The sequence below is a fragment of the Oppia nitens genome, unplaced genomic scaffold (genome assembly GCF_028296485.1).
Source record: "Oppia nitens isolate AA-2021 unplaced genomic scaffold, nextdenovo-longstitch-racon4-pilon3 scaffold5_pilon_pilon_pilon, whole genome shotgun sequence".
Classification (NCBI taxonomy): domain Eukaryota; kingdom Metazoa; phylum Arthropoda; class Arachnida; order Sarcoptiformes; family Oppiidae; genus Oppia; species Oppia nitens.
This window is the reverse complement of record NW_026533243.1, coordinates 5,673,835-5,701,084: the sequence shown is the minus strand read 5'-3', so window position 1 is coordinate 5,701,084 and position 27,250 is coordinate 5,673,835. Positions and strand designations below refer to the sequence as shown.

The 27,250-nt window shown below is 26.9% G+C and overlaps 6 protein-coding genes across 6 annotated transcripts; 2 read left to right on the top strand and 4 right to left on the bottom strand.

Moving 5' to 3' along the window:
* Nucleotides 1-786: 786 nt before the first annotated feature.
* Nucleotides 787-2,513, top strand: LOC128961610 (alkylglycerol monooxygenase-like). The gene is made up of 6 exons (XM_054307863.1): nt 787-945; nt 1,006-1,133; nt 1,199-1,454; nt 1,706-2,278; nt 2,337-2,409; nt 2,485-2,513. The coding sequence occupies exons 1-6, from the start codon at nt 787-789 to the stop codon at nt 2,511-2,513; spliced, it is 1,218 nt and encodes a 405-aa protein (XP_054163838.1).
* A 1,136-nt stretch (nt 2,514-3,649) lies between these two features.
* On the bottom strand, nt 3,650-5,067 carry LOC128960878 (sugar transporter SWEET1-like). The gene is made up of 5 exons (XM_054307034.1): nt 4,812-5,067; nt 4,601-4,678; nt 4,296-4,419; nt 3,867-4,223; nt 3,650-3,797 (listed from the first exon to the last, which is right to left on the bottom strand). The coding sequence occupies exons 1-5, from the start codon at nt 4,877-4,879 to the stop codon at nt 3,795-3,797; spliced, it is 630 nt and encodes a 209-aa protein (XP_054163009.1). The 5' UTR covers nt 4,880-5,067; the 3' UTR covers nt 3,650-3,794.
* Nucleotides 5,068-5,425: 358 nt separating this feature from the next.
* On the bottom strand, nt 5,426-6,757 carry LOC128961609 (UDP-glucuronosyltransferase 1-6-like). The gene is made up of 2 exons (XM_054307862.1): nt 6,285-6,757; nt 5,426-6,222 (listed from the first exon to the last, which is right to left on the bottom strand). Exons 1-2 carry the CDS (start codon nt 6,745-6,747, stop codon nt 5,426-5,428), a joined length of 1,260 nt encoding a protein of 419 aa, XP_054163837.1. The 5' UTR covers nt 6,748-6,757.
* Nucleotides 6,758-8,075: 1,318 nt separating this feature from the next.
* Nucleotides 8,076-9,864, bottom strand: LOC128960873 (uncharacterized; the record flags this gene model as incomplete). Its single annotated transcript, XM_054307028.1, is given in 2 exon segments — nt 8,076-8,881; nt 9,354-9,864. Coding segments are annotated over 2 exon segments (1,299 nt in total), but the record flags the coding sequence as incomplete, so codon positions are not given.
* Nucleotides 9,865-15,679: 5,815 nt separating this feature from the next.
* LOC128960869 (carboxypeptidase D-like) lies at nt 15,680-22,017 on the top strand. Its single transcript, XM_054307022.1, has 9 exons — nt 15,680-16,527; nt 16,607-16,749; nt 16,833-17,912; nt 18,002-19,397; nt 19,466-19,612; nt 19,681-19,861; nt 19,945-20,279; nt 20,356-20,481; nt 20,545-22,017. The coding sequence occupies exons 1-9, from the start codon at nt 15,684-15,686 to the stop codon at nt 21,417-21,419; spliced, it is 5,127 nt and encodes a 1,708-aa protein (XP_054162997.1). The 5' UTR covers nt 15,680-15,683; the 3' UTR covers nt 21,420-22,017.
* Nucleotides 22,018-25,538: 3,521 nt separating this feature from the next.
* On the bottom strand, nt 25,539-26,937 carry LOC128961608 (NDP-glycosyltransferase YjiC-like). The gene is made up of 2 exons (XM_054307861.1): nt 26,394-26,937; nt 25,539-26,338 (listed from the first exon to the last, which is right to left on the bottom strand). Exons 1-2 carry the CDS (start codon nt 26,911-26,913, stop codon nt 25,539-25,541), a joined length of 1,320 nt encoding a protein of 439 aa, XP_054163836.1. The 5' UTR covers nt 26,914-26,937.
* Nucleotides 26,938-27,250: the final 313 nt, after the last annotated feature.

Below are 27,250 nucleotides of genomic sequence, written 5' to 3'. Positions count from 1 at the left end.
CATATAGAATATACTAAAACTACAATTATATAAATTATATTTTATGATAATTAAGAAAAAATCTGATATTAATATGTTATTATTAGACACTCACATAAAATGAGAAACAAATTATTGCTATTATATAATTTAATAAAATATTTTGTTGTCGTGTTTGTTAATATAAATCAGATGTCCTCTAAAAATCTATGACTTAAAATATTAATTACTTTAGATTAATAAATTTCCATCAAATCTTCAATTAATATTACATAAGTGACATTGATTATAAATTTATATTTATAAACATAATAAAAAAATTATATAAAATAGTTAATATAATATTTAATGACTAAACTTGAGCAACTATGATAAATAAGCTATTAATAATATTTCTTAATGTAATATATCTTATAAAAATAAAATCTATATTAAATTATACATAATAGGTATTACATACTTTATAAATAAAGAATATTTGTTTAATCTTGTTTTTCTAATTATTAAAATAAATACAACAATTACCGGTATTAAAACCTTGAATATAATAAAAATATTACATCAACTAAATATAATATAATGTATCAGTTATTAATAAAAGTTTATTAAAACTCACATTTGTTTTTAATCTAAACTTTTATTTAATATTACTTTATATTGTTATAGTATTAAAATAATTCATATAATTATCAGTTAAGTTTTATTTAATTTAAACGATTAAACAGTATTATTCTTAACAAATAACTCAAAATAATATAAATTGAATAATAAATTGAATAATAAATTGAATATATATATATATCTAAAATGAATAATTCATTGACATTATCGACAAATATGTCTTTACTGGAAGAATGTTTAAGAGAGACGACCACATCATTGATCGATCAATTAGTATCACTCGTCCGTATGGAAGTCACGTCAACTGAGGTCAAACCAAATGATGGGAACAAATATGAAATAACAGTAGATTTATAAACAATATTTTATTTGATTATATTTAACAAAATGTTATTTCAAACTTAGTTTATACCAGTGATTGTCATAAGTTTGATAATCGAGCAAATTATTCGTCTAATAAAACGCCAGGATTTATGTAGATATCAGGATTTTATCATCAATTTAGGCGCTTCTCTTATATTTGTTTTATTCCGGTATTCATATGTTTTATAAACATTAAAAAACATTAACATAATAACCGATAATAACTTTGTTTCAGTTCTTTGATTATAAGTTTCATTGTATTTACTTTGTATTGGATTTACGAAAACTATTCATTAATTCAATTACCATTGGATTCAATCTGGACGTGGATTTTGGCACTACTTATGGGTGAATTATCAGTGTATTGTACGCATAGAGCTATGCATGAAATCAACTTTCTATGGGCTGCCCATCACTTCCACCACATGACTGAAGACCTCAATGTTTCGGCAACAATAAGGGCCACAATTTTGGATCTATTTTTATATGATGTATGTTTCATATGACTAATACCTGTATAATAATACTAATATTTATATGACATCATTCAACACATTTTCAATATAATCAATATTAATTTTAATATTTTTAGAAAAAACTGAAATTTCTAGATTAAACAATATTGAAAATCTGGTAAAACATTTAATATAATTTTGGTTAAAGTTTTTGTTAAAAATTTCATAAAAAATATGTTGGATGAGTCTATAATGTTTATATTTATTTAAATATAATATATCAATAGTTATTCCCAATGCCATTGGCACTGTTTATTCCGCCACAATTGCTTGTATATCACATACAACTAAGTTTTCTCTATCAAATGTGGTTACATAATGAAGTGGTCGGCAATTTGGGTCCAATTGAATATATAATAAACACTCCGCGACAACACAGAGTACATCACGGAAAGAATCGGTATTGCATTGACAAGAATTACGGGACATTCCTAATGGTTTGGGACCGACTATTTGGTACTTACCAGTCATATCAAGAGAAACCCATTTTTGGATTAGTTTCACAAACACCTCAAACTTATGACACAATGACTTTACAATTTGGATATTATTGGGAAATGATTCAAAAATTGTGTAAAATTCAAGGTTTAAGCAATAAAGCATCGATACTATTTAAAGGGCCGGGTTGGGCACCTGGCAAACCAAGATTAGGCAACATTGATGATGTGCCCAATTGTGATATCAATGCACCAAAATATAGTTACGATCCACACATAAGTCAATGGAAAAAAATATATTCATTGATTCATATATCGATTATAACGTTAGCATTCATGCAATTAGCAGACTATTCAACAATCGTAAGAATTTTCAAATCAACTGTAATTTAAATAYTTAATAAAATTTATATATTTTTAGTCAAATATTAAAATATTAATTGGTGTCATTTAYATTACCATTTTTCTCACATCTATCGGAGCATTATTTGATAGTAGGTAAGAAATACAAGTATATAAAAATATTATTTTACTTTATTTTTAATAATTTTTTAAATATCAATTATTAGGAGAATTACCGCATATATTGAACTTATAAGATGTGTCCTTTACTTTGCATTTGAATATTACTTTATCGAGCAATTCAATTGGTATTTAAGTGATAATCAGTTTAAACTTATATCAACTTTAATTATTATCCGTTTAACACATATCTTCTCAATAATATTTTGGTTACTTTATATCATTTGCGACATTAAAAATGTTTGTTTGAAACAATTACCATATAATGAAAAAAATCCTATCAGACAACTAAACGAATCAGCACAGGTAGTTAAAAAATTGGATAATATTATTGAAAAATCTATTTTTATATTATCAATAATTATTATAGTTATATCGTTTCTGTTTGCATACACTTTAAATATGAAAAGTTGTCTTCATCTTATCAAACATATTACAGATAATTATGATTTATAATATTATAGCTAATATAACATTACATTTTAATATATTAACAAATATACTCTTATTAACCATTGGTTATTATATAAAATATTTAGTTTAGTTATAAACATTAATAACGAATATTAATCAGTAATCATAAATTTATATCAAATTAATATTAATAAATGATTACTGATTTACAATATATATTATAGAATTTATTTAAACTATTACTTTCATTTGTACAAAATATATGAATAACAAATATATATACTGTATATGTATTATAAAAATAATTATATAAAAATATTGTTTTAAAATTGTAACACATTTTTTTTATCTCACATACGCTAAGTATCACATAAAGTATATCATTATAAATGTTTTCAAAAATTACTTTTCCTATGACTTATAAGTTATAACATGAGATTTGATCAAAGATTAGATTCAATAAAATTGCATAAAATCTTTAGATATTAAAGATTTAATTAATGGTTTTGTTTGTATGAGAGATCACATGAATATTAATAAATAATAARTGAACTAATAATAAATAATTTACGATTAATCACAGTTTCAATACTGGTTTAAACCCATATTCATTAGTCATTAGAGGCTCACGTAAATCAATTGCCTATAAAAATAAAAAACTTATTTTCAGTATATTCATTATATTTATTAAATTTACATGAGTTTACAAATTTATATAAAATATATTTATAATAAAACTATAATATATAAAAATCTAAAAAATAAACAAAACAACAATTATGTAAAAATATTGGCACTATATTTTTAAAAAAAATCTTTTTTATAAAATAATTGTAAAAAATATATACTAGCTTAAAGTAGTAGTTAAAAATAGCTAAATTAATATATATGTAAAATTTATTGTCTCAATTAAGTGAATACTTTTGTGTAGTCTTAAGTGATTTTACTGTAAAATGAAAGTATATATTAATAATCAATAATTCATTAAAAATTAATTTGATTTAATAAGACAAACCTCTTTATGTGTTTTTGATGAATTTGGATATATAACAAACAATAACAACTGTAAAACATTAATTAGAGCACCGATACCATTGGTAACCGATACAAATTGATCAGTAATAGCTAATCCGTAAAGAAACCACATTATGGTCACACAAAATGATGATATAATTAGAGGAAACGGCAACTTTTCGGTACTCTTAGTCTTTATAACAGCGGGAATGACAACCAATGGCGCTGAACAGCATACCAGAGATGATACACAAGCCAACAGTCCCGTCCAATATATGGCTTCTGAACGCAACTCTATCACTAKATATCCCAAAACTAATGTCAACAATAAAGAGATGATTTGACGATTTAATTGACTCTAAAAAGTTTTTTTTGTAAAAACCATATAAAAATACTTTTTATAATACAAAATAACTTTTAAATAATTTACTCGTTTTTTAGTGAAAGCATAAAACCATAACAGATATGATAATTGAAAAATTAAACCAATTATATTGACAAATATCATCGTCCCATCCGTTAACATATAACCATATCTTAACCAAAGAGTTGAACTGTTTTGTTGGTAATGGCCATCAATGCAATCGACAAGTGGTATCATATAAAAGATAAGATAACTTTTATCAACAAATAAAACCACTTTTTTAAATTAATAATATAAAATTAAATAATAAATTATTTAATAATTTGGTTAAAAATTAAAAGGAAATTATAAAATAATGACAAAAATCTAACCACAAGACACCTGCCATGAATGGGACGGCCGTGAAGTCATGAGTTGACCCTTTTCGGTAAATACTTAAACATATGGACCTAATTGGTGACGAAAAAAATACCATTGTTTTGATATTAATTAAATAGTCATAACTAAATTATCTCAAACTAATAATTATTACCATTAATATAATTATTTAATTTATAATATTTAATATAAAAAAACACTTACAAACCGCTGAGGAATGAAACAAATGTGATAACAGTTGCCACGAGTGCTATGGTCTCAACTAAAGACATCTTTTAGTGACAAACAAATTATAATTACTTAACAAATCACAGATTTTAAGACTTAAAAGAGTCACTAAAGAGACAACAAATAAGTGATATATTTAGTGATCATTTACTGTCACTTCACTTAAAAAAGTAAAACACAATCTCATGTATTGCTAAACAACTGACACATGGCTTACAATATGACTTACGTAATACACTACACATACACAGCATATATAACATACCAGTGCTGAAGTCTATCAATTAAATTAATAATTTAATAACAAAAGTTTTAATTTATTATTTAAATTAGTTAACTTTTTTTAGTTTAATATTTTATAGTACACTACAATACTTATCGGTTTAGTAAATATATGATATGAGTATAATATTATAAGTTAAGAATTAAAAAGTTTTATACATTGAAAAAATATTATTTTAATTAGTAATAATAATAATAAAAAATAACATTTCTAATTGAAAATTGAATTATTAAAACAAACTTTCGTAAAATTTCAAAATTAACTAAAATTGAAATAATATTTTTATTTTAAATGTTAGAAATATTAATTAATTTAAGAGATTTTCAATGCGTTCACAGGCTTTATGAATGCTATCGGAGTTAAGCATACGTTTGGATGCAATCGATAGTCTTTCGTCTAATTGTTTGTCATTTAAGAGTTTTTCAATTGAATCCAATAATTCTTTGTCTGAAAATGAATAAGTATCGAGTCGTATGCCATACCCTTTCTCATGAATTCTCTGTGCATTATCGAACTGATCCGCAAATAAAGGCATAACAATCATAGGTTTGCCGTAACTGAAGGTTTCGGTTACAGAGTTGTTCCCGCCGTGAGTTATGACCAGATCTACTAATGGCAACACATTTGTCTGCGGAACCGATGCCTCGCCCCACATATTGTCTGCCAAATCGTATTTATGCGCTAAAAGTCCTTTCGATACGATATACTTGTGTTGAGTTTTTGACAGTATTTCAACAAATCTTTTCATTAGATTGACGTCCACTGAACCCATTGAACCCATCGATAAATATATTAATTTACTTTTAGTTTTGTCTCTATTTTCCAATTTATCGGGAATTTTGAATTCTTTCGGGTCTTTTCTCATAAACGCATCGATTCGACAGTAGTTTTTGGGAAGTGGTTTGATGTCTATATAATCGAGTTCTTGAGGATAACCATAAATGCTGAGATAGGGTGAGTCCGAAATACATCTGCCATTAGTTGTTTCCGGAAATCCATTTTCTTTCATCCATTTGTTATAAATAGCAGTTTGTTCTGCAAACAAATTTTTACCGATTTCTCTAAACTTTTTCCATTCATTTTGATCACCGTTTACTGAATATCCTATTTTGAATACATGAATATAATTATTAATTGTTAAACATTTCAATATTATAATAACTAACCGGAAGAATTCGGTGGTAATATTTYGTCATCGATTATAAACAAAGGATTGCCACTGAATAGGTATACCCACGGCTTTCCTGAGTGTATGAGTGTTGGCGACCCCACAAAATGGTCGATAATATAAATATCTGGATTATGTTTGTTAACAATTGCTTTTACTTTTGGTTCATCGGAAACCATTTTGTCGACCAGTATTGTAAAGAACTTCATATTTGTCATTATTTTCATCTTTTCGTACGAAGAGTTTCCAGAAAGAAGTCCCGATTGTAGCAATTGATTGGCCGCTTCTTCTCCCGGCTTCTTATCTTTCAGTTCTTCATTTTCCAACACTTCTTCAACAAATCCATACTTCTTCAAAGTTCCTTCAATTGATTGGTCGACGACAAACACAATTTTATGACCACGATTTTGAAGTACTTGTGCCAAACCTATACAAGCATTTACATGACCCACCCCTTCCATTGGGGCAAAAAGTATTGTTAACTTTTTAAACATAGCAATAATTATTAGTATTTTATAATTTAAATAACTAACAAATAATTTTAAATTATGATTTTAAAGTATTTGAAAACTTTTCAATTTATATATATTATATATTTACATAGTATTTCTTATCAATAAAGTAATTGCATGACTAAAGTCATTAATAGTAACATATTATATACAAATAATTGATAAGAAATTAATGATTAAATCTCAAGTTTAATATRGTTTTTAGGTGCATTGCAATGGCCATTATAATAGCCAATACTATTTATACCGTAGTTTTACTTAATGTCTAATTTATTATCAAACATTTAATCACCTAATTTGTAAAGTGTACTCAAAAAGTACTGTTAAAATAATAGAAATTGCAGTGCAATGCAGTGAGAAATAAACACATAAAGCAATCCCCATTGGATTAATTGCATAGCATCACATAGTATAGCCAATAATTATTGAATTAACTACAGTATAATTATAATTTATAAATTATAATTATACTGTAGATTATAATTATACTGTAGAAACATAAAATGATAATTTTAATTTATCTAAACATACAGTGTTGTATTAATATAATAATTTAAATATAGCTTTGAAATAATTATTGTACAAATATTGTAAAGAATATTGTTATTAGTTAATAGATACATAATGTAGTAAATATAGTAATATTATATTTTTTAACATTGTAAAAATTTTACAGTAAAATATAAATGAAAATATTTTCAATTTATTGTATATAATTATTATAGTAATTCAAAAACAAATTTAACATAAATTACTATGTGATATATTAATAACTACTAGTGTTGGCAGAGTCAAAATGTTTGTATAATACAAAGCGTATTATACATTACAGTATAATACATGACTAATTTTGCTTACAATCAAAATTTAGCGCCATCTAATGTTAAAAACATTAATATAAGCAAAGAAACCCATGTTTTATAATGAATATTTTAATATTAATTTTTTTATTGAATTTATATTTTTTATTTTTGTTATGTAAAAACAATAATTAWATTTTAACCAATTATTTTTTAAAAATCCATATATTATACATGTATATTAGTTATAAAAACTGTATACTAAAAGCAGTACAGACACTGTATTATACAAAATTAAAAACCTTGTATTTTTCCAACCCTGCTACTGTATGTTTACATTTTTATATATTTTAATATATTGAATAGAAAATAGCTCTTTAACACCAATTTATTTATTTTAAGAATGTTTAAACAATTTTTTAATCTAATTTTATTTGCAAAATAATTTTGTAATACATTTTTAATTAATTTATTTATTAACTTTAATTAATTTAAGAGACTTTCAATGCGTTCACAGGCCTTATGAATGCTATCGGAGTTAAGCATACGTTTGGATGCAATCGATAGTCTTTCGTCTAATTGTTTGTCATTTAATAATATTTCGATTGAATTTAATAACTCGTGGTCTGAGAACAGGTAGGGATCCAGTCGTATGCCATAACCCTTATCATGAATTCTCTGTGCATTATCGAACTGATCAGCAAATAAAGGCATAACAATCATAGGTTTACCGAAACTAAATGTTTCGGTTACAGAGTTGTTCCCGCCGTGAGTTATGACCAGATCTACTAATGGCAATACATTTGTCTGCGGAACTGATGCCTCGCCCCACATATTGTCTGCCAAATCGTATTTATCGTGAAGATGTCCTTTTGATATAATATATTTGTGTGAAGTTTTTGCTAATATATCTACAAATCTTTTCATAAGATTTACATCAATACAACCCATTGAACCCATAGATAAATATATTAATTTACTTAAATGTTTATCTCTTTTCTGTAACTTTTCGGGAATTTTAAATTCTTTCGGTTCTTTTCTAAGAAAGGCATCGATTCTCATCCATTTCATGGGAACGGGTCTTATATCGTCGTAATCTAATTCTTGAGGAAATCCATAAATATTAAGATATGGCGATTCAATAGTACTTCGGTTACAATTTATAGGTTTATATTCAAGTTGTTTAAGCCATTCGTTGTATTTAATGGCAGTTTTTTCAAAGACATTAGCTTTTAGTCGTCTGAATTCATCCCAATTATTTCGGTCACCATTTACTGAATAACCTGAAAATTGTTATCATTTTAGAAAATTAGTTTCAAATTTGATACAAACAATTATCTAACATTTATTGTTGATTTAAATACATAAATAAATACATAAGAAATATTGTATAAATATAATATATCAAATACTGTATAGCAATATTTTTTTAAATCTATACTAAAGTATCATAATTTAATTGTTAACTTGAGTTAACAAACTTGACTGATCTTAAAATTAATATTTATATAAAACTTGTTATTACATTAAAGACTCAATACTATAGTTTATAAAAAAAAATTTATAACATAAGCAAATATAAAATAGTATTGAGATTTTATGTTAAATAACTAAAAATATCTGTAATATATAAGTATATACAGTATTACTTAAATAAACATAAATGTAATAAACATGATTAACAWGAACAATTGATTAATGTAAGTTCAGACACACTTTTCTAGATTAATGCTCAAAAATTTTAATTAAAATTACCTGAAAATCCTGGGGGTGTTTGGTTGTCATCGATATAAGCTAAAGGGTTAGCACTAAATACTGCAACCCATGGTTTACCATTAAAAATAAAAGCCGGACTTCCGACAATGTCGTCTATTATAAAGACATCGGGTTTATGTTTGGCAACAATTGCTTCATATTTCGGTAAATTTTGTTTGTGAGTGTCAACCAATCGACTCAAATCCATATTTGACATTAATTTAATTTTTTCAATCGAGGATTTACCCGAAAGTATTCCCGTTTTTAACAACATTTTAGCCGCTTCTTCGCCGGGCTTTTTGTCACCACTTTCTTCTTTTTCAATGATTTCTTCTTCAAATCCATAGACAGCTAACTTTCCCCGATATATCTGATTTGCCACAAAAACAATTTTATGCCCCCGTTTTTGCAGCACTTGAGCTAAACCAATGCAAGCATTTACGTGTCCGACGCCATCCATAGAAGACACCAAAACTGTTAAATTTGTACTCATTTTTTGTAACCAAATTTGATTTATAATGAAAATATTTGTATTAAACTTATATATTAATATTTGTATTATTAAATGTTTAAATATAGTCATAAATGTTAGAAAGAAATTATATTAATTGTGTAAAAACTTAATATTTATTATTTAGTTAGATATGTATAATATGAGAAAATATTATTTTATTGGCTAACAATAAAACAATTATAACTATTTTTACATTATATGATTTAATATATCATCTTATAATAAAAATATATTTATTTATATAGATAATAATTTTATCGAAAGCTATTTATCTTTTTAATAAATAAACCAGTTGAGAATGCTAGAAAGCATTTCCGAATCCTAATCCGAATTAAAAATTAAATTAGAATCAATGATTTAGTAAACAAAATAAACTCAACTATAGTCATGTAAAGTATCAAATGATTAAGTATGACAAAATAAACTCAATTATAGTATTCATGTGAGGTATCAAATAATAAAGTATAACAAAATAAATTCAACTATAATGATACTATTTCCGCCATTTTCTTTTTAAATATAAAAATAATGCTGATCTATTATATCTTATTTTTGATGTTCTATACAATTCTAAATGTTGAAATTTTTACCAATTTACTTTGACCGCCATTTTCTCTATGTTCCCGAAGAGATATAAAATTTTTAATGTTAATTCCTTATTACTGTTTTTGATGCTTTATTCAWATCTATACTCAAAAATTTTACACATTTTTTTTACTTTGACCGCCATTTTCTCTATGTTCCCGAAGAGATAGATCATTTTTGATGCAATGATAAAATATCAAAATTTCAATACTGATCCACATTTTGATGTTTTATCAAAATCTGAAATCAAAATTAAAAAAATTGTRGAATTCAGATAATACTCCTTTTAGGAATTCGTGAACAAATAGTCAAATAAATAATTATTTTATGATTTTTATGAATTAAATATTTGTAATTTAAAAATAATTAAAAGCTATATTTAGTGTTTGATAAGATATACAGATATAAACCTTGAAAAACATTTTGTCATACTTTATATTATAATTATTTCATTTAAAGCAATTGTATAATTATACTAAAAGTGTTAGACGACTTAAATTAATGTGATTTACTATAGTTATAGTTTTTTACTTAATTAGTAATATTATTTTTAATAAAAAATTCATAATTGTTTCTGCAAACATAAAGCTAATAATAAAAGACCTGGATAATTGTTTAAATATAAAAATATACTGTATTAAATATTAAATAAWAATTAAATTTATTGAATTCTTTTTATTGTTACGATTTATACCGAAAAAGAGATCTAATATGATATATAATTATTGGTATATTATATTTTAAACGATATACACTGTATGATTGACAAATGTTGTCACTGATTGGCGCAACTGTTGTATCAAATTATTTAACAATAAAATTATAATCTTTAAATTAAGATTTTTTGAGACATTTATTAATAATAATTAAAATTTAAAAATTAATTAAAGCTACTGTAATTGCTTAATTACCCGCATATTTTAATTAATAATTTATATTTATAATCAATATAATCGATATATATATATAATCGCTATAATTAATTGTTAAATTTTAATTATTATTAATAAATGTCTCAAAAAAAATTTAATTTAAAAATTATAATTTTATCGTTAAATAATTTGATATAACAGTTGCGCCAATCAGTGACAACATTTGTCAATCATATATTCAATTTGTTGTCWTATAAACTGACATTAGATGTCACTAATAATATTAAAATGTGATTAAATGATGAAATGTATGGAAACTTTTATCAATTATTGTTTAATTATTATTCAATAAAATAATTATTATTTCATTTACAAACAATTTACTAATTTATTGATAAATTTATTAATCAATTGATAATATTACTTATTTTCTAAATTAATTACCAATCATGAGATTCTTATTATATTAATTTATATAATCTATATATTATAAATAATTTCAAGTAAATTAAATTAAATGTATTACAGACACAATCATTTGAATCATAAATTATTATTTATTTTTATAAACTATTGCTTATACAGTAGTTTTAGATAACTAAATGTATTTTTATTATTAATGTCAATTAGAAAAATTTTCTCTTTCAAAAGTTTATTATCATTGTTTAGTCTCTCAATTTCATTAACAAAATAGTTATTTATGCGCTTAAAGTCTATAAATTAGTTTCTAATCAATAAAACCTTAGTCTATAAAAAGTTAATTTAAATACAGTACAAACAATGTATAGACTAAATGATTAATTTATGAAATTTATGAAATGCTAACTTTTACTGTTATACTAAATGCTAACAATTGGTATACAATATAGTTATTATAAGTATAATCCATATATTAATATAATAGTTAACTTATTTTTTTACAATACAGTAAAATTTTCTAGTAGTGCTTAATTTAATATCAAAATAATTTTTTWAATTATTTAATAAATCAAAATCTGCAATCGTTTTAAAAACATATTAAAAAGTATTATTTATAAATTAATTGCTATTGTATTTAAAAATATATAAGATATATAACTGTTAACATCGATAGTCATTATTAGTGTATTTTATTGATAAAAGTGTCGATCAATCATAAAAAATATTATTATTCTCACAAATACACACTAATCCTCTTTATGAACCAAATGTGTGCATCAATTAATCACACATTATATTAAATAAAATAATATAAAAAAGAGAGTAAATATGCTTTTAAAATAAAAACCAGTTAAGAATGCTAGAAAGCATTTTCAGAAAAAAACTTGAATAACATTGAAAACTATTAGTTTGTATAATTATAGCGGCTATATAATAACATATAAAAATTTAAAAACTGGTCAAATATACATAATATAAATATTGTCATGTACAGCTCTTTGCATATATATTGATAAAATATTAAAAATTTTTAAACTCAAATAACTTTGATATCATTAAAGATATGGGGATTATTTTTATATATTTAAATAAAGGATTAAATATCCTTTCATTTGGTATATCACATGATATATCAATCATTTTAAAAATCCATTTGAAAAGCATTTTTCATAACATGTGTGGACCAGAAGAAGAGGCCCGAAAAACACTCCTTTGGCACTGGAGGCGGGGGGTAGTCAAAGCCAAGGACCTCATCTCAAGAACAAACATACCCCCGGCCACCGTTTACCGCTGTATTAAGCGGTTTAACGCGGGATCGGGAGCCGAAAGAGCTCCACAAAGTGGCCGCCCTTCAAAATTGGATGCCAATGACAAGCGACGGATCACCCAATTGGCACTCAATAACCCTCTGAGAAGCAGCCAGAATATCGCTTCAGAGATTCACAGAAGAGGAAGCCCTCCTGTGAATCAGTCAACGGTTTGGCGCTCTCTACAGAGGTCAGGGCTCAAGAAATGGGTGCCAAAGAAGACATTAGTCCTGACCCCTGAGCAAAAAAATACCCGGTTAGAATGGTGCCATTCTAACCGGAATCGGGACTGGTCCAATGTTGCGTTCAGCGATGAAAGTTATTTTCAGCTGTTCCGCAACACGATTAAGCTCTGGGGGCGGACCAGACCCACCAGATCAGCCTTGAGGCACGGCCCGGCTATCATGATTTGGGGTGGTATCTCTTCAAGAGCTACCACAACCCTCATGATGGCCAGGGGGTCTATTAATGCCGAGGGTTACCAACTAACCCTCGGGGAGCATATGGAAACCATCTGGGTATTATACCCAGATGGTTTTGTCTTTCAGCAAGACAATGCTCCGGCCCACAAGGCTCGATCCACACGGGAATGGCTGGAGAGAGAGGGGTACACTGTATTGGACTGGCCACCCTACTCTCCAGACCTTAACCCAATCGAAAACCTTTGGGCGATAATGAAGGCCGAGTTGGAGAAAGACCCGGATCGCTCCATAACCAATTGGACCGAAAAAATCCAAAAAATTTGGGACAATGTTGTCCCCAATCACACAGAGTCCCTTATTGATAGCATGCCGCGCAGGGTTGAAGCCTGTATCGCGGCCAACGGGGACAAGATTAAATATTAATTTATTATTATTTGATTTATTTATATTATAAATTATTATTTATTTATTATTATTTTTAATTATTATTTATTAAACATGTTTAAAATTAATTTTATAGAATTATTAATATTTTTGCAAAGAGCTGTATGGTATCAAATGACTCGGTTTGACAAAATAATCAACTACTCATGTGTGGTACACAACTCAAATGATTTAGTATAACAAAATAATCATCTATAATTATACTTTTTCCGCTTATACTTATTCTTTTTGTTCCCGTAAATATCAAAATTTTAATGCATATTTTTTATCCTTGTTTTTGATGGTTTATTCAAATCTATACTTTAAAAAAATTTCTTAATTTTTTTTATACTTTTGCCGCCATTTAAAAAAATTTATACTGATTTATTATATCATATTTTTGATACTCTTTACAATTATAAACGTTAAAATTTTTACCTAATTTTTTTACTTTGGCCGCCATTTTCTTTATGTTCCCGAAGAGATATCAAAATTTTAATGTATATTTTTATTCTTGTTTTTGATGCTTTATTCAAATCTATACTTTAAAAAAAATTTCTTAATTTTTTTTTACTTTGGCCGCCATTTTGTCTATGTTCCCGAAGAGATATCAAAATTTTAATTAAACTTTTCAATACATTATTAGTAGTCCTCTAACCGAATCTGAAGTCAGAATTTCAAAATTCGCAAAATGAAATGCTACAGACAGACAGACACACACACACACACACACACACACACACACACACACACACACACTAAAAAGGCTCGTATAGATTTCAGAAAACAAAACTTTTCAAGTTTTTTTTGATAAGTGACTTATGCTTTATAAGTAATAAAAAAAGTTTCAAATGTTGCTCACAAACACCCGTACAGGATATACCTGATTGTTGACTACAGTACTGATAATATTAATGTATTAATGAATTTTAGTGCTAAATAAAAATTACTTTTTTCACTTAAATAAGTTTCACTCATACAGTATATTGTGTTTTGACGTTTGCATTCATAACTTTATTACATACACAAACATACTGTAAATGTAATGTAATGTTGTATTACTTATTATAATCAAAACATTGAAAGCGATGTCGTGTTCACTGCTGTTGTTGTGATCACTGACTGACACACAACCAGTTGGGCTAAGAGTGCTATAATAATAACAATAATAATAATAATAATAATAACGATATAAAAACTAAGATAACCACAAAAATTTGGTCAACATATCAATTAAACAAAAATATGGATGACCTGGATCAATGACATATCGACAATGTCATAGCCATTTGTGTTTGTATATATATATATATATATACCCTAACCCACACCCACACCCACTCATATTGTATTAATTTTTTTAAATCAATTTATTTGTCAGATTTATATTATTTGATTATGTGTGTTTAAACAAAATTACCAAGTTTCATTTATTTACTGTTGAATTAAATGCCTAAATTTTTTTTGGTTACAGTATTAATTAATATTATAAACAATTATTAGTTTTAAAAATAATTATTTATAAAGTTATGAATATATTGTGGTTATGATATGATATTTACATTCAAATATGATATAAATTTATGCAATTCATTAAAAAATCGTGCAAATCATGCAAATTGTTGTTATCAACTAAAATATTATTAAAAAAATTAATTTTTTAATTTATTAAAACAAATTGTATTTTATTTTTTATATATATTATATTTTTAAAAAATACTAAATTATTTTCGATGAAAAAAGTTGTGTGACTTATATATTATATATGATTTACAAATCGTTAAAAAATGTCATTCAATAACAAAATGTTTGCCTTAATTATCACGACATATGTCTTAAATCTTTTGGTCAGTTATTCATCGACATCGACGGTCACTAACGATGTCGACAAACACTATTTAAAACACAATCAACTGATTGATTATATGAATGAATTGCACCAAAAGTATCCAAATTTAGTGCAATTGTCATCCATTGGGAAGAGTGTCCAACACAGAGATCTAATGACAATCAAAGTGACAAACAATGTATCACAAGTTCGGCCACTTTTGAAGCCGATGTTCAAATACGTGGCCAATATTCACGGTAATGAAGCACTCGGTCGACACTTGATGTTAGTTTTGGCAAAATATTTGTGCGAAAACTATGGATCAGATAAGAGAGTGACGAAAATTTTAGACACAACTGAAGTGCATCTCTTGCCGTCAGTAAATCCCGACGGCTTCGAGTCGGCCAAAGAGGGCGACTGTTACGGTGCGACCCGACAGTCAGGTCGACAAAATGCCAATAATGTTGATCTTAATCGTGATTTTCCCGATCAGTTTATGAAACCTGAAGCTGTCGGCCAACGACAACCGGAAACTTTGGCCACAATGACATGGATTGTGTCCAATCCTTTTGTATTGTCTGCCAATCTTCACGGCGGATCAGTAGTGGCCAGTTATCCGTACGACGATTCGCGCTCACACGCTATCAGTGGTCACAAAAGTCCGACTCCTGATAATACATTGTTTGAACACTTGGCGATCACTTATTCACAGAAACACAAGACTATGAAGAATGGAAGCGTTTGTTTGGACGATAGCTTTACTAATGGCATCACAAACGGCGCCGAATGGTATGATGTGTCCGGTATGTCACCAGAAAAAAATTGGCTACAATTTAGTTAGATTTTAATCATAACTTGACTAATAAAACATTGTTTGCTTAGGAGGAATGCAAGACTTCAATTATGTCCACAGCAACTGTTTTGAGATTACTCTTGAGTTGTCGTGTTGTAAATACCCTCACGAGTCGGAACTGCCAAACGAATGGCTTAATAACAAAGAATCTCTTCTTACTTATATTGAAAAGGTATATATAATTAGTTCATCTTTTTCTTTATAATTTACCGTAAATTTAAATAAAATTAATTTGAAAAATATTTCAATCTCTAGACTCAAATGGGAGTTAAAGGCATTATCAGAGATTCCTTGACCGATAAACCACTTGAAGGAGCCGTTATTAATATTGCCGGTATTGACCATAATGTTAGCACAACTAATAGAGGGGAATATTGGCGTCTGGCTATGCCCGGTGTCTATATTATAACTGCCAGTGCGACCGGTTATGAACCAATGATCAAAAAAGATGTCGTCATTAAAGATAGCTCAGGAACTAATGCCGTTGTTGTAGATTTTAAACTGAATCCAATCGGTGGCATCCGATATCCGAGCGAAAATACACCCGAAAGTGAAGCCGAAGTTAGTGTCGATAATCATAGAAAATTAGACCAAAGTTCAACTACAAGTGTCCCTACTTTAGAGGGCCAGCATAKGGATTATGGCTTTGTTTCGGGTCATAACTTAACCGAAACAAATGATTTCCTAACAAAAACTGATTACAAACACCATAATTATACTGAACTTAAAGAATATCTTCAAAAACTGAACGCTAAATATCCTCAAATGACTAGACTTTACTCAATCGGCAAATCTATTGATGATAGAGATTTGTATGTTCTTGAGATTAGTGTCAAACCTGGAGTACACAGACCAGGTGTACCCGAATTTAAATACGTGGCTAATATGCACGGGAATGAAGTAATTGGTCGCGAATTAGTACTTTTATTTGCCAAATATTTGCTCGAAAACTATGGATCCGACGATAAAATCACTAATTTAGTTAATACGACAAGAATTCATTTGATGCCAACCATGAATCCCGACGGATACGAGCGGTCATTGTTGGGCGACTGTAGTTCAGAATATGGCAGAGGAAACGCTCATAGAGTTGATCTTAACCGCAATTTTCCGGATCAATATATGACATTCAAAGAGAATAGAGTTCAAGAAAAGGAGACATTAGCTGTCATGAAATGGATCCAATCGTTACCATTTGTTTTATCAGCCAATCTTCATGGCGGCTCTTTGGTTGCCAATTATCCCTACGATGGAAATGTTGAACAAAGAGATGGCATATATAGTAAAACTCCTGATGACGTACTCTTCAGACATTTAGCATTAGTTTATTCTTTGGTAAGTAAATTAATAATAATTTACTAATATTTAAGTAATTTAATTACCGGTTATTGTTTATAATTTAATTGTTGTTTATTAATAACTAGAATCACGCGACAATGCATTTGGGAAAGTCGTGTCCAAAAGATTGCGGTATTATGAACGAGAACTTTACGTATGGCATCACCAACGGTGCCAAATGGTATGCACTGTACGGAGGAATGCAAGACTGGAATTACTTGCACTCAAATTGTTTTGAGATTACACTTGAATTGGGTTGTCGTAAATATCCGTACGAATCGGATATTAAAATGTTTTGGAATCAAAACAAGAAACCGTTGGTCACATTCATGGAAGAGGTTCATAAAGGTGTCAAAGGATTTGTTGTCGACACCGATGGAAAACCAGTACCCAATGCAACCATTCGTGTAGAAGGCATAGCACATGACGTTCAATCAGCTACTGATGGAGACTATTGGAGACTTCTTTTGCCGGGTTTTTATCAGATCAATGCTTTCAAGAAGGGTTTCGGTTCACAAACTCAGAAGATTCGTGTGACCAATGGTTTGGCCACACAAATCAATTTTACGATAGAATCCGGTTACGATGATTGGTCACAAAAGTATGATTACAACATTGAACCAAATTTGATGGCCGATAAATATTTGAATAACAAACAATTGCACGAAACACTGGAAGCGCTGGCCAACGATAATTCAGATATTGTTAAAATATTTTCAAATACGTCGCCATCGAAACAAAAAGCACTTCAATTTATAATTATTTCTGACTTTAAAACTACGGAATCCATTAATATTAAACCAAATATTGCTTTAATCGGAGGTTTACGCGGTGACCAACCGGTTGGTAGAGAATTATTGATAAGATTTGCGAGACATCTCATCGAAGGCTTTAAACGTCGCGATCCAAGAGTAGTCCATCTCTTGCAAACACTTAATATTCATATAATGCCTTCAGTTGATGATAAAGGTTTTGCACAATCAATGGCCGGACAATGCAATCGCTCGATGGACTCCGTTCTTGATTTAGAAGACAAATTTTCTGAAGATTACAACAATAAGTTTGATCCAATCGAAGCACTCAAGAAAAACTTTATGATCTATAAATATGTCAGTGGATTAAGCATTGAGTCATTTGATCTAAAGATTCAGTTGCCTCTAATGGTTAATCCCAAAGAACTGGATGACAAATCGTTATCATCTGTTGGTTATAAAAGACTATATAGTGCTTACTTTGATAATAATCCTGAATTAGCTAACGGTTCCACTTGTGATGCATCATATAAAACGAAAACTTATAAAAAGTTGTCACACATTCACACAAAAGGCCAATCAATATTAGACTATGCTTTCAATGAATATAAAACTTTAATGATATCGGCATCTATTGATTGCTGTTCGTATCCATTTCCATATAACATACCTATGCTTTGGAAATATAATTTAGAATCAATTATGAGTTTTCTCGAAACTAGTATTACTGGTAATTATGAGAGACAGTGTTTTAAAGATATTGAGGTTTTTAAAAAAATAATTTATTTGAAATTAAAGGTATAACGGGTTATATATTGGACTCTTTAAATGGTGTCCCCAAAGGATTATCGGTATATATGGATGGCTTTGATGAGGTCATTGAAATTGATCCAAAAACTGGTCGTTTTAATTTGGTTTTAAAGCCAGGCGTTTATAGATTGCACAGTATGTTAACATTAATTACCTACTAATATGTTTAGTAAATGTTTTAATTATTTTTTTAATAAATTTAGTCTCAGCTCCCGCTTATGAAAACAAGACGTTAAACATTACGGTTGTTGCCAAAGAAAATAGAAAAGTTAATGTAATTCTTGATTCAATTGGTTTATCATTGAGATATCATAATTATGATGCAATGGCTACAGTTATGGCCAATTTGACCCAACAATATCCAGATATCACATCAGTGTATAGGTATTAATATTAACTACAATATTACCCGTAATGTTAGACTGATATATAGAGTTTAATAATATGTTTTTAATACTGTTTGATAGCATTGGGCAATCCGTTGAAAAACGAAAATTATTGGTTTTTAAGATTGGCATTAAAAATAAAATAAGAGGCGATGAAACAGCAATCATTAGATTTATTGGGGGTCTCAACGGCAATGAGAGGGCCACCACTGAAATACTTATTCAATTAATTGAATATCTTCTAAGCCATTATAAGAAGGATTCGTATATAACTCAATTGATTGACAGGGCTAACATTCATATACTACCGATGGCCAACCCGGACGGCGCAGAATTAGCACAAATAGRTCGCTGTGACGGTACTAAAGGTCTTACCAATGCTAAGGACATTGATTTGGATCAATCGTTTTATACGGGTATTTAAAAATATTATTATCTTTGTTATATTTATATTGAGCTTATAATTTATTTTTTTTAATATATATAATTCAGATGTCTTAGTGCCGCCCGAAACGCAAGCTATCAAAAATTGGACGAAAAGCGAAAACTTTTTGATTTCACTAAATTTAAGAACTGGTGGTAATGTTATTACTTATCCATTCAGTTCAACAGATTTTGGTAAGAGCTTTGATTTTGTTATTTATTTATTTTTGGATTAATTTATTTTATTTCTGTATTTAGATAAAAATCGGAGACCACTTTCCGAGTTAGATAAACAGTCATTTGAACACTTGGCTATGGTTTATGCCAACGCACACAAGGATATGCATTTGGGAATCGCCCGGTGCGGTCATAACAATAGAAATCGTCTTATTAAAAATGGTTTTACCACTGGATCTATTTGGCATCCGACTAATGGGACACTACTTGATTATGGATATAATGTGTCTAACATTTATGAACTTTACATATATATTGGCTGCTGTGCGAGTCCTCCAGAATCTCAATTAAGTGATTTATGGCGAAATCATAAGAAACCATTGATTGAATTGTTAGGCAATATAAACGATGGCATTCATGGCCGAGTGGTCGATGAAAACGGACTGGGAATCAGTCACGCGAATATTCATATTGAAAATATAGCCCACAAAGTGTATACTACTGACAGCGATGGTCATTATAGGATACCACTGTTTGATGGTAAATATGTGCTCAATATTGATGCCGACGGCTATTGGCCGTCAACTAAAATGGTGACCATAAGCACCGATAGAGACAACTTGTTTGTCATCGATATGATGAGCGACACTAGAATTGCTGGCATTCCTCGATCAGTGTTTGTTATTATATGCGGTTCAGCTATGCTAACGGTGCTCGTCGTGTCGTTGTGTGTCTACAATATTTTAATGCAACAAAAATATAAAAAGAAAGGTTTCCAAAGGATAGGCACCGATGGTCTACACATCTTCGATGATGACGATGACGACGAAGAAGAATTGGAGGAAAAAGCTTCTAATGATAAACCATATATTGATGTCAAGCAATACAAAGACGTGCCCTCCAGTTCCGAGGATGAGTTATATAATGTTCATCAATGGGGCAAAAATCAATTATAGATTAATTTGTTACATAAATTTAGTTTTCAATTTAGTATTTTATTATTTTGTCAATCTGTCGACTCTAGTCTTCCATTTCAAACCAGTTTTATAAACTAAAAATTAAAAAAAAATGATTTTAACTCTACTATAAACTATATTTATTAATCTTTTTATTCTGTAAATCATTTTTTTGTTGATGTTTTATTTGCATAATTATGTTTTAGTTAATTATACAATTTTAAGATTTTTTTTAATTTATCAAAATTATGTTAGCACGGTAATTTTTTGCTTAAATTTGTATATTTTAAGAGTAATTATTATTAATTGTACAGTATCAATTATTGATAATAATTGTGTTTTGAGTAATACATTCATTTAAATTCAATTGTTATTTTAAGTAAACAATATGATTAAGTTTGTTGAATATAACTTAATATAAAATTTAATAATTATTTCAATTGAAAAAATACTTACATACGGTATATTACCGTAGTAATTTATGAACTGGGTAAATGGTTAAAAATTAAATGTATATTTTGTTTTTATTATCATGTGATAAATATTTTAACGATAATTGTATTTTGTATTTATCAATATTTTTTTATAATTTTTTAGTTGAAATATTAATGCATTACATTGCAAACATGCAAACATTTTTGTAAATTAATCTAATTTTTTAAAAATTATTATATTTTAATTGTAAAATTTTTCATTATGATAGTGCCTTAAAATTATATTTAAAAAGGGGTTTTTGGTTTGCATTAATTTTTTAGTGCAAAACATTATTATTTGTGAGCTAAACTATATGCAAATAATTRTAATTTTTTAATATTTAAAAAATACGAAAATTATCTTATATTTAATAAATAATAAATTTATTACCTGAAAATTGACTTTCTTTTGAAACAATTGATCTAGGACAATTACATGATATTGCAAATATAAGAAACAATATAATTTAGACTAAATTTATTTTTTATAATTTTTTATTAAACATCAAAATCACATTTTTATTATTGGCATAATAGTTGAATATTTAATAAAAATTAATGATATTTCTGTAAATGTATTTTAATAAAAATAAGGAAGATTTACACTTTAATATATTTTAAATAATGAATTGATTATTTTTTTTATTTAGAAGACAGTATTCGGTGTATTGTATTAAATCTTTAGATATTAAATTTACATGAGTTTACAAATTTATATAAAATATATATATAATAAAACTATAATATATAAAAATCTAAAAAATAAACAAAACAACAATTATGTAAAAATATTAGCACTATATTTTAAAAAAATCTTTTTTATAAAATAATTGTAAAAAATATATACTAGCTTAAAGTGGTAGTTAAAAATAGCTAAATTAATATATTAATCGAAACAAGTATTCTTTGCGTGTAAAATAAAAGTGTTTAAATTCATTTTATTGAAAAAGTTAATGAAATTTAATAAATTGTAAAATTGTCATTTAAATCTATAACATCTCTTTAATCACTGGTCAAATTTTGATTATTTTTGGTAAACCATTTCATCTGATTTTGAACCGAAAAAGATTTTTTGACTCCTTCCAGTTTTTTAATTTTTTCACTATCTAAGAAGTCTTTTATTTATTCAAATAAATAGTAATCTGACAAAGCAATATATGGTGAATATAATGATTCATCAATGGTTTTAATAAATCCTATAAATTTATTATAATTCAATTGTATAAAAAATTTTGGTTTATTTTCACTTAAGTGGCCTATAGTTAAGAAGTGAAATTATTTAGTACTTAAATTAATGCCACATATCTTCAGCGAATTGAGTCCAAATGTCTTATAATAGTTCATAAATCAATACCCAATATCTTTCTCATCTTTTATCATCAAAAGTCTGGATATAACTTCACTAAATCCTTCAAAATTTTAGTATTTAAATTAGGTAGTTTTTCTGACTATTTTCTGTCTTTTACATTAACCTCTACTTCTTTCCATCATTTTTTATTCGTCAAATTAATGCTTACATTTAGTTTTTCATAAGAAGCCTTACTAAGATTTTTGGCCTCCATTATTGCATTATTTAATCAATGATATAGGTATTTTTGAGCATATATGAAAATGATGTCATGTGACTTTAAGCTATGTAACGACTTTATTAATAACTTTATTTTAAATGTTTAATAACATAGTTAAAATTCAATAATGTAACTGTTGAATTACAAAAAAAATAAAATTTTAATCATTACATAGATCTCACAAAGACAAAGTAAAATTTCATTATTTTTGCAACGCAAAGAATACTTGTTTCAATCGATATATGTAAAATTTATTGTCTCAATTAAGTGAATACTTTTGTGTAGTCTTAAGTGATTTTACTGTAAAATGAAAGTATATATTAATAATCAATAATTCATTAAAAATTAATTTGATTTAATAAGACAAACCTCTTTATGTGTTTTTGATGAATTTGGATATATAACAAACAATAACATTATAATATACTGTATTAAATATTAAATAAAAATTAAATTTATTGAATTCTTTTTATTGTTACGATTTATACCGAAAAARAGACCTAATATGATATATAATTATTGGTATATATTTTAAACGATATACAGTACTGTTTATATAAAAAACAAAAATATTTATTTACGAGATTTTCAATGCGTTCATAGATTTTATGAATGCTATCGAAGTTACGTTTGAATGCAATCGATAGTCTAATTGTTTGTCATTTAAAAWTTTTTCAATTGAATCCAATAATTCGTTTAAATAATAAAATAAAAAGTAAAAAAAAGTAAAACAATAACTTTTCTAAATGAAAATTTAGTTAYTACTAAAAGTGTCTAAAATCTCTTTTTGAGATAAAAAACATTGGAGACAAAAATTGATTATTTTTATTAATATTATTAATTATTATATATACTGTTATTTAATACTGTATTATCATTATTTTAGTACATTAGTGACAAATTGTAGTCATATTATTTCTTATATGCAATAATAATATAAAATAAAATCAAGGACTAACTATCACTTAAAATCAAATATTAATTTTTTTATTTAATATTTTTGTAATAATAAATAATTGATACATAAATTATATATTTTAATTTAAATAAACTTAATGCACTTATTTATTAAATTAGTTTATGATAATATTAAAATACATTAAAATATTTTTAAAAATTGCAACTGTTTTATTAAATATTTAAGACACATTAGATGCAAAATTTTTTTAGCGCATAATTATTCAATAATTAATTGTGTCTAAACTATGAATAATAGACTAATAAATCTAATTTAGTTTTAAACTATAATATTACACATACTGTAGATTTTTTAAATAACATTAACGTATTTTTAAAAAAATACTGTTCGCTAATTTATTAAAGTAAATTTTTATTAGAAACATAACATTTTTTGTAATATTTTTAAAAGTTAATAACGGGTTAATTATAAGTAACAATTAATCAAACAAATAGAAAAATGGTTTCAAACTTGTTATTTTATAATATTTAAACTTAAATTAAATCAATTTATTTATTATTTTTAAAATTAATTTATGAATTACAATTTACACATTATGATTTATAATTTAATAAAAATAAACAAATAAAATTATTTAATAATTAATTTTAATAAAATGTTTTTTATTATAATATAATAAAGTAAATTAGTATCAATTATATTACAAGTTTAAGTTTCTTATTATATATAAAGTATAGTATATTCTGTAATACTATTGTATAAACATAACAATACTAGCAATAGCTTATAAATAACATAAAATTAAAAACTAAAAAATAAACTTGTTATAAAAAATTTCGTCTGTAATTATTTTTGTATAATTATATAAATTTTAATAAAATATTTACCGGTAATTAATTATTACAGAAAAAACAATTAAAAACCATTATATTAACACAAATTAATTAACAAGACTTGACTAGACTTGTCTTTTTTTGCCTATTTATAAATTATGGACATTAWATTTATAAAAATAATTTTGTAATTTGTAAAAAATACTTAAAATTTGTCTACTATACGAATAGTAGTTTACATTACTAAAAAATTATAAAAATCACAAAATTAATTTATTATCTTATTATATAAAATATTTTTATAAACTCAATATATAAATAATATGTTATTTGACGAGACTTTCAATGCGTTCACAGGCCTTACTAATGCTATCGGAGTTAAGCATACGTTTGGATGCAATCGATAGTCTTTCGTCTAATTGTTTGTCATTTAAGAGTTTTTCAATTGAATCCAATAATTCTTTGTCTGAAAATGAATAAGTATCGAGTCGTATGCCATACCCTTTCTCATGAACTCTTTGAGCGTTATCGTACTGATCACCAAATATAGGCATAACAATCATAGGTTTGCCGTAACTRAAGGTTTCGGTTACAGAGTTGTTCCCGCCGTGAGTTATAACCAGATCTACTAATGGCAATACATTTGTCTGCGGAACTGATGCCTCGCCCCACATATTGTCTGCCAAATCGTATGTATGCGCTAAAAGTCCTTTCGATACGATATACTTGTGTTGAGTTTTTGACAGTATTTCAACAAATCTTTTCATTAGATTGACGTCCACTGAACCCATTGAACCCATCGATAAATATATTAATTTACTTTTAATTTTGTCTCTATTTTCAAATTTATCGGGAATTTTGAATTCTTTCGGATCATTCCTCATAAACGCATCGATTGGACAAAAGTTGTTGGGAAGTGGTCTGATATCTGTATAATCGAGTTCTTCAGGATAACCATATATGTTGAGATAGGGTGAGATGGGAACAACCATTTTTGATTGAGAGACATCAAAACCTAACTCTTGAAGCCAATCATTATATAGTTTGAGTGCCTGTCCTGCAAATACTTGAGCTCTCAATTCTTTAAACTCATTCCAACCACTTTTATCACCGTTTGATGGATAACCTGTTAATTTGAATTTTTATAAACTATAATTAAAATTTTATCTAAAAATATTTACCGGAACTAAATGGTGGTGTTTTGTCATCTTCAATGGCAAACAATGGATTTCCACTAAATATTGAAATCCATGGTTTACCAGAATATATAAGTGCTGGACGACCAACAAAGTCATCAATTATAATGACATCGGGATTAAGTTTGACTACTATTTCAGTAAACTTTGAATTGTCTTTTTTAGCTCTTTGAACACCATTTTCAAAGATTGGCATTTTTGACATCTTTTTCAGTTTTTCCAGAGAAGACATTGTGGAGAATAGTCCGGATTGTGCTAAACGTGTGGCCGCCTCTTCTCCGGGTCTTTTGTCTGTTTTCGGCTTTGTTTCATCAGATGATTCTTCATTGCGATCAATAATTTCTTCTTCAAATCCAAACTCAGCTAACTTTCCTTTATATGCCTTTTCGATGACAAAAGTTATTTTATGTCCGCGTTTTTGAAGCGCTTGAGACAAACCAATGCAGGCGTTCACGTGTCCGACGCCATCCATTACAGACACTAAGATATTTAACTTTTTCGACATTTTATAAATAATTTTTGAAAAATGTGTTTCAATTTAAACATTCAAATGAAATAAAAATATAATAACAATATTTAAAGTTTACACAACTTTTATAATACAAAATAAATTTACGTCAGAAATATCTCTTATCATTAATTAAGTTAACAAAAAATTTGAGTACAAAGTACTGTACTGTATATATTAATCAGTGTTGGCAGAGACAAAATGTTTGTATAATACAGTAATATAATGTATAATACAGTAATATAATGTATAATACATGATCAATTTTGTATACAAACAAAATTTAGCACCACTTAGTGTCAAAAGCCTAGTGTCACAAACTTTTCTAATCGAG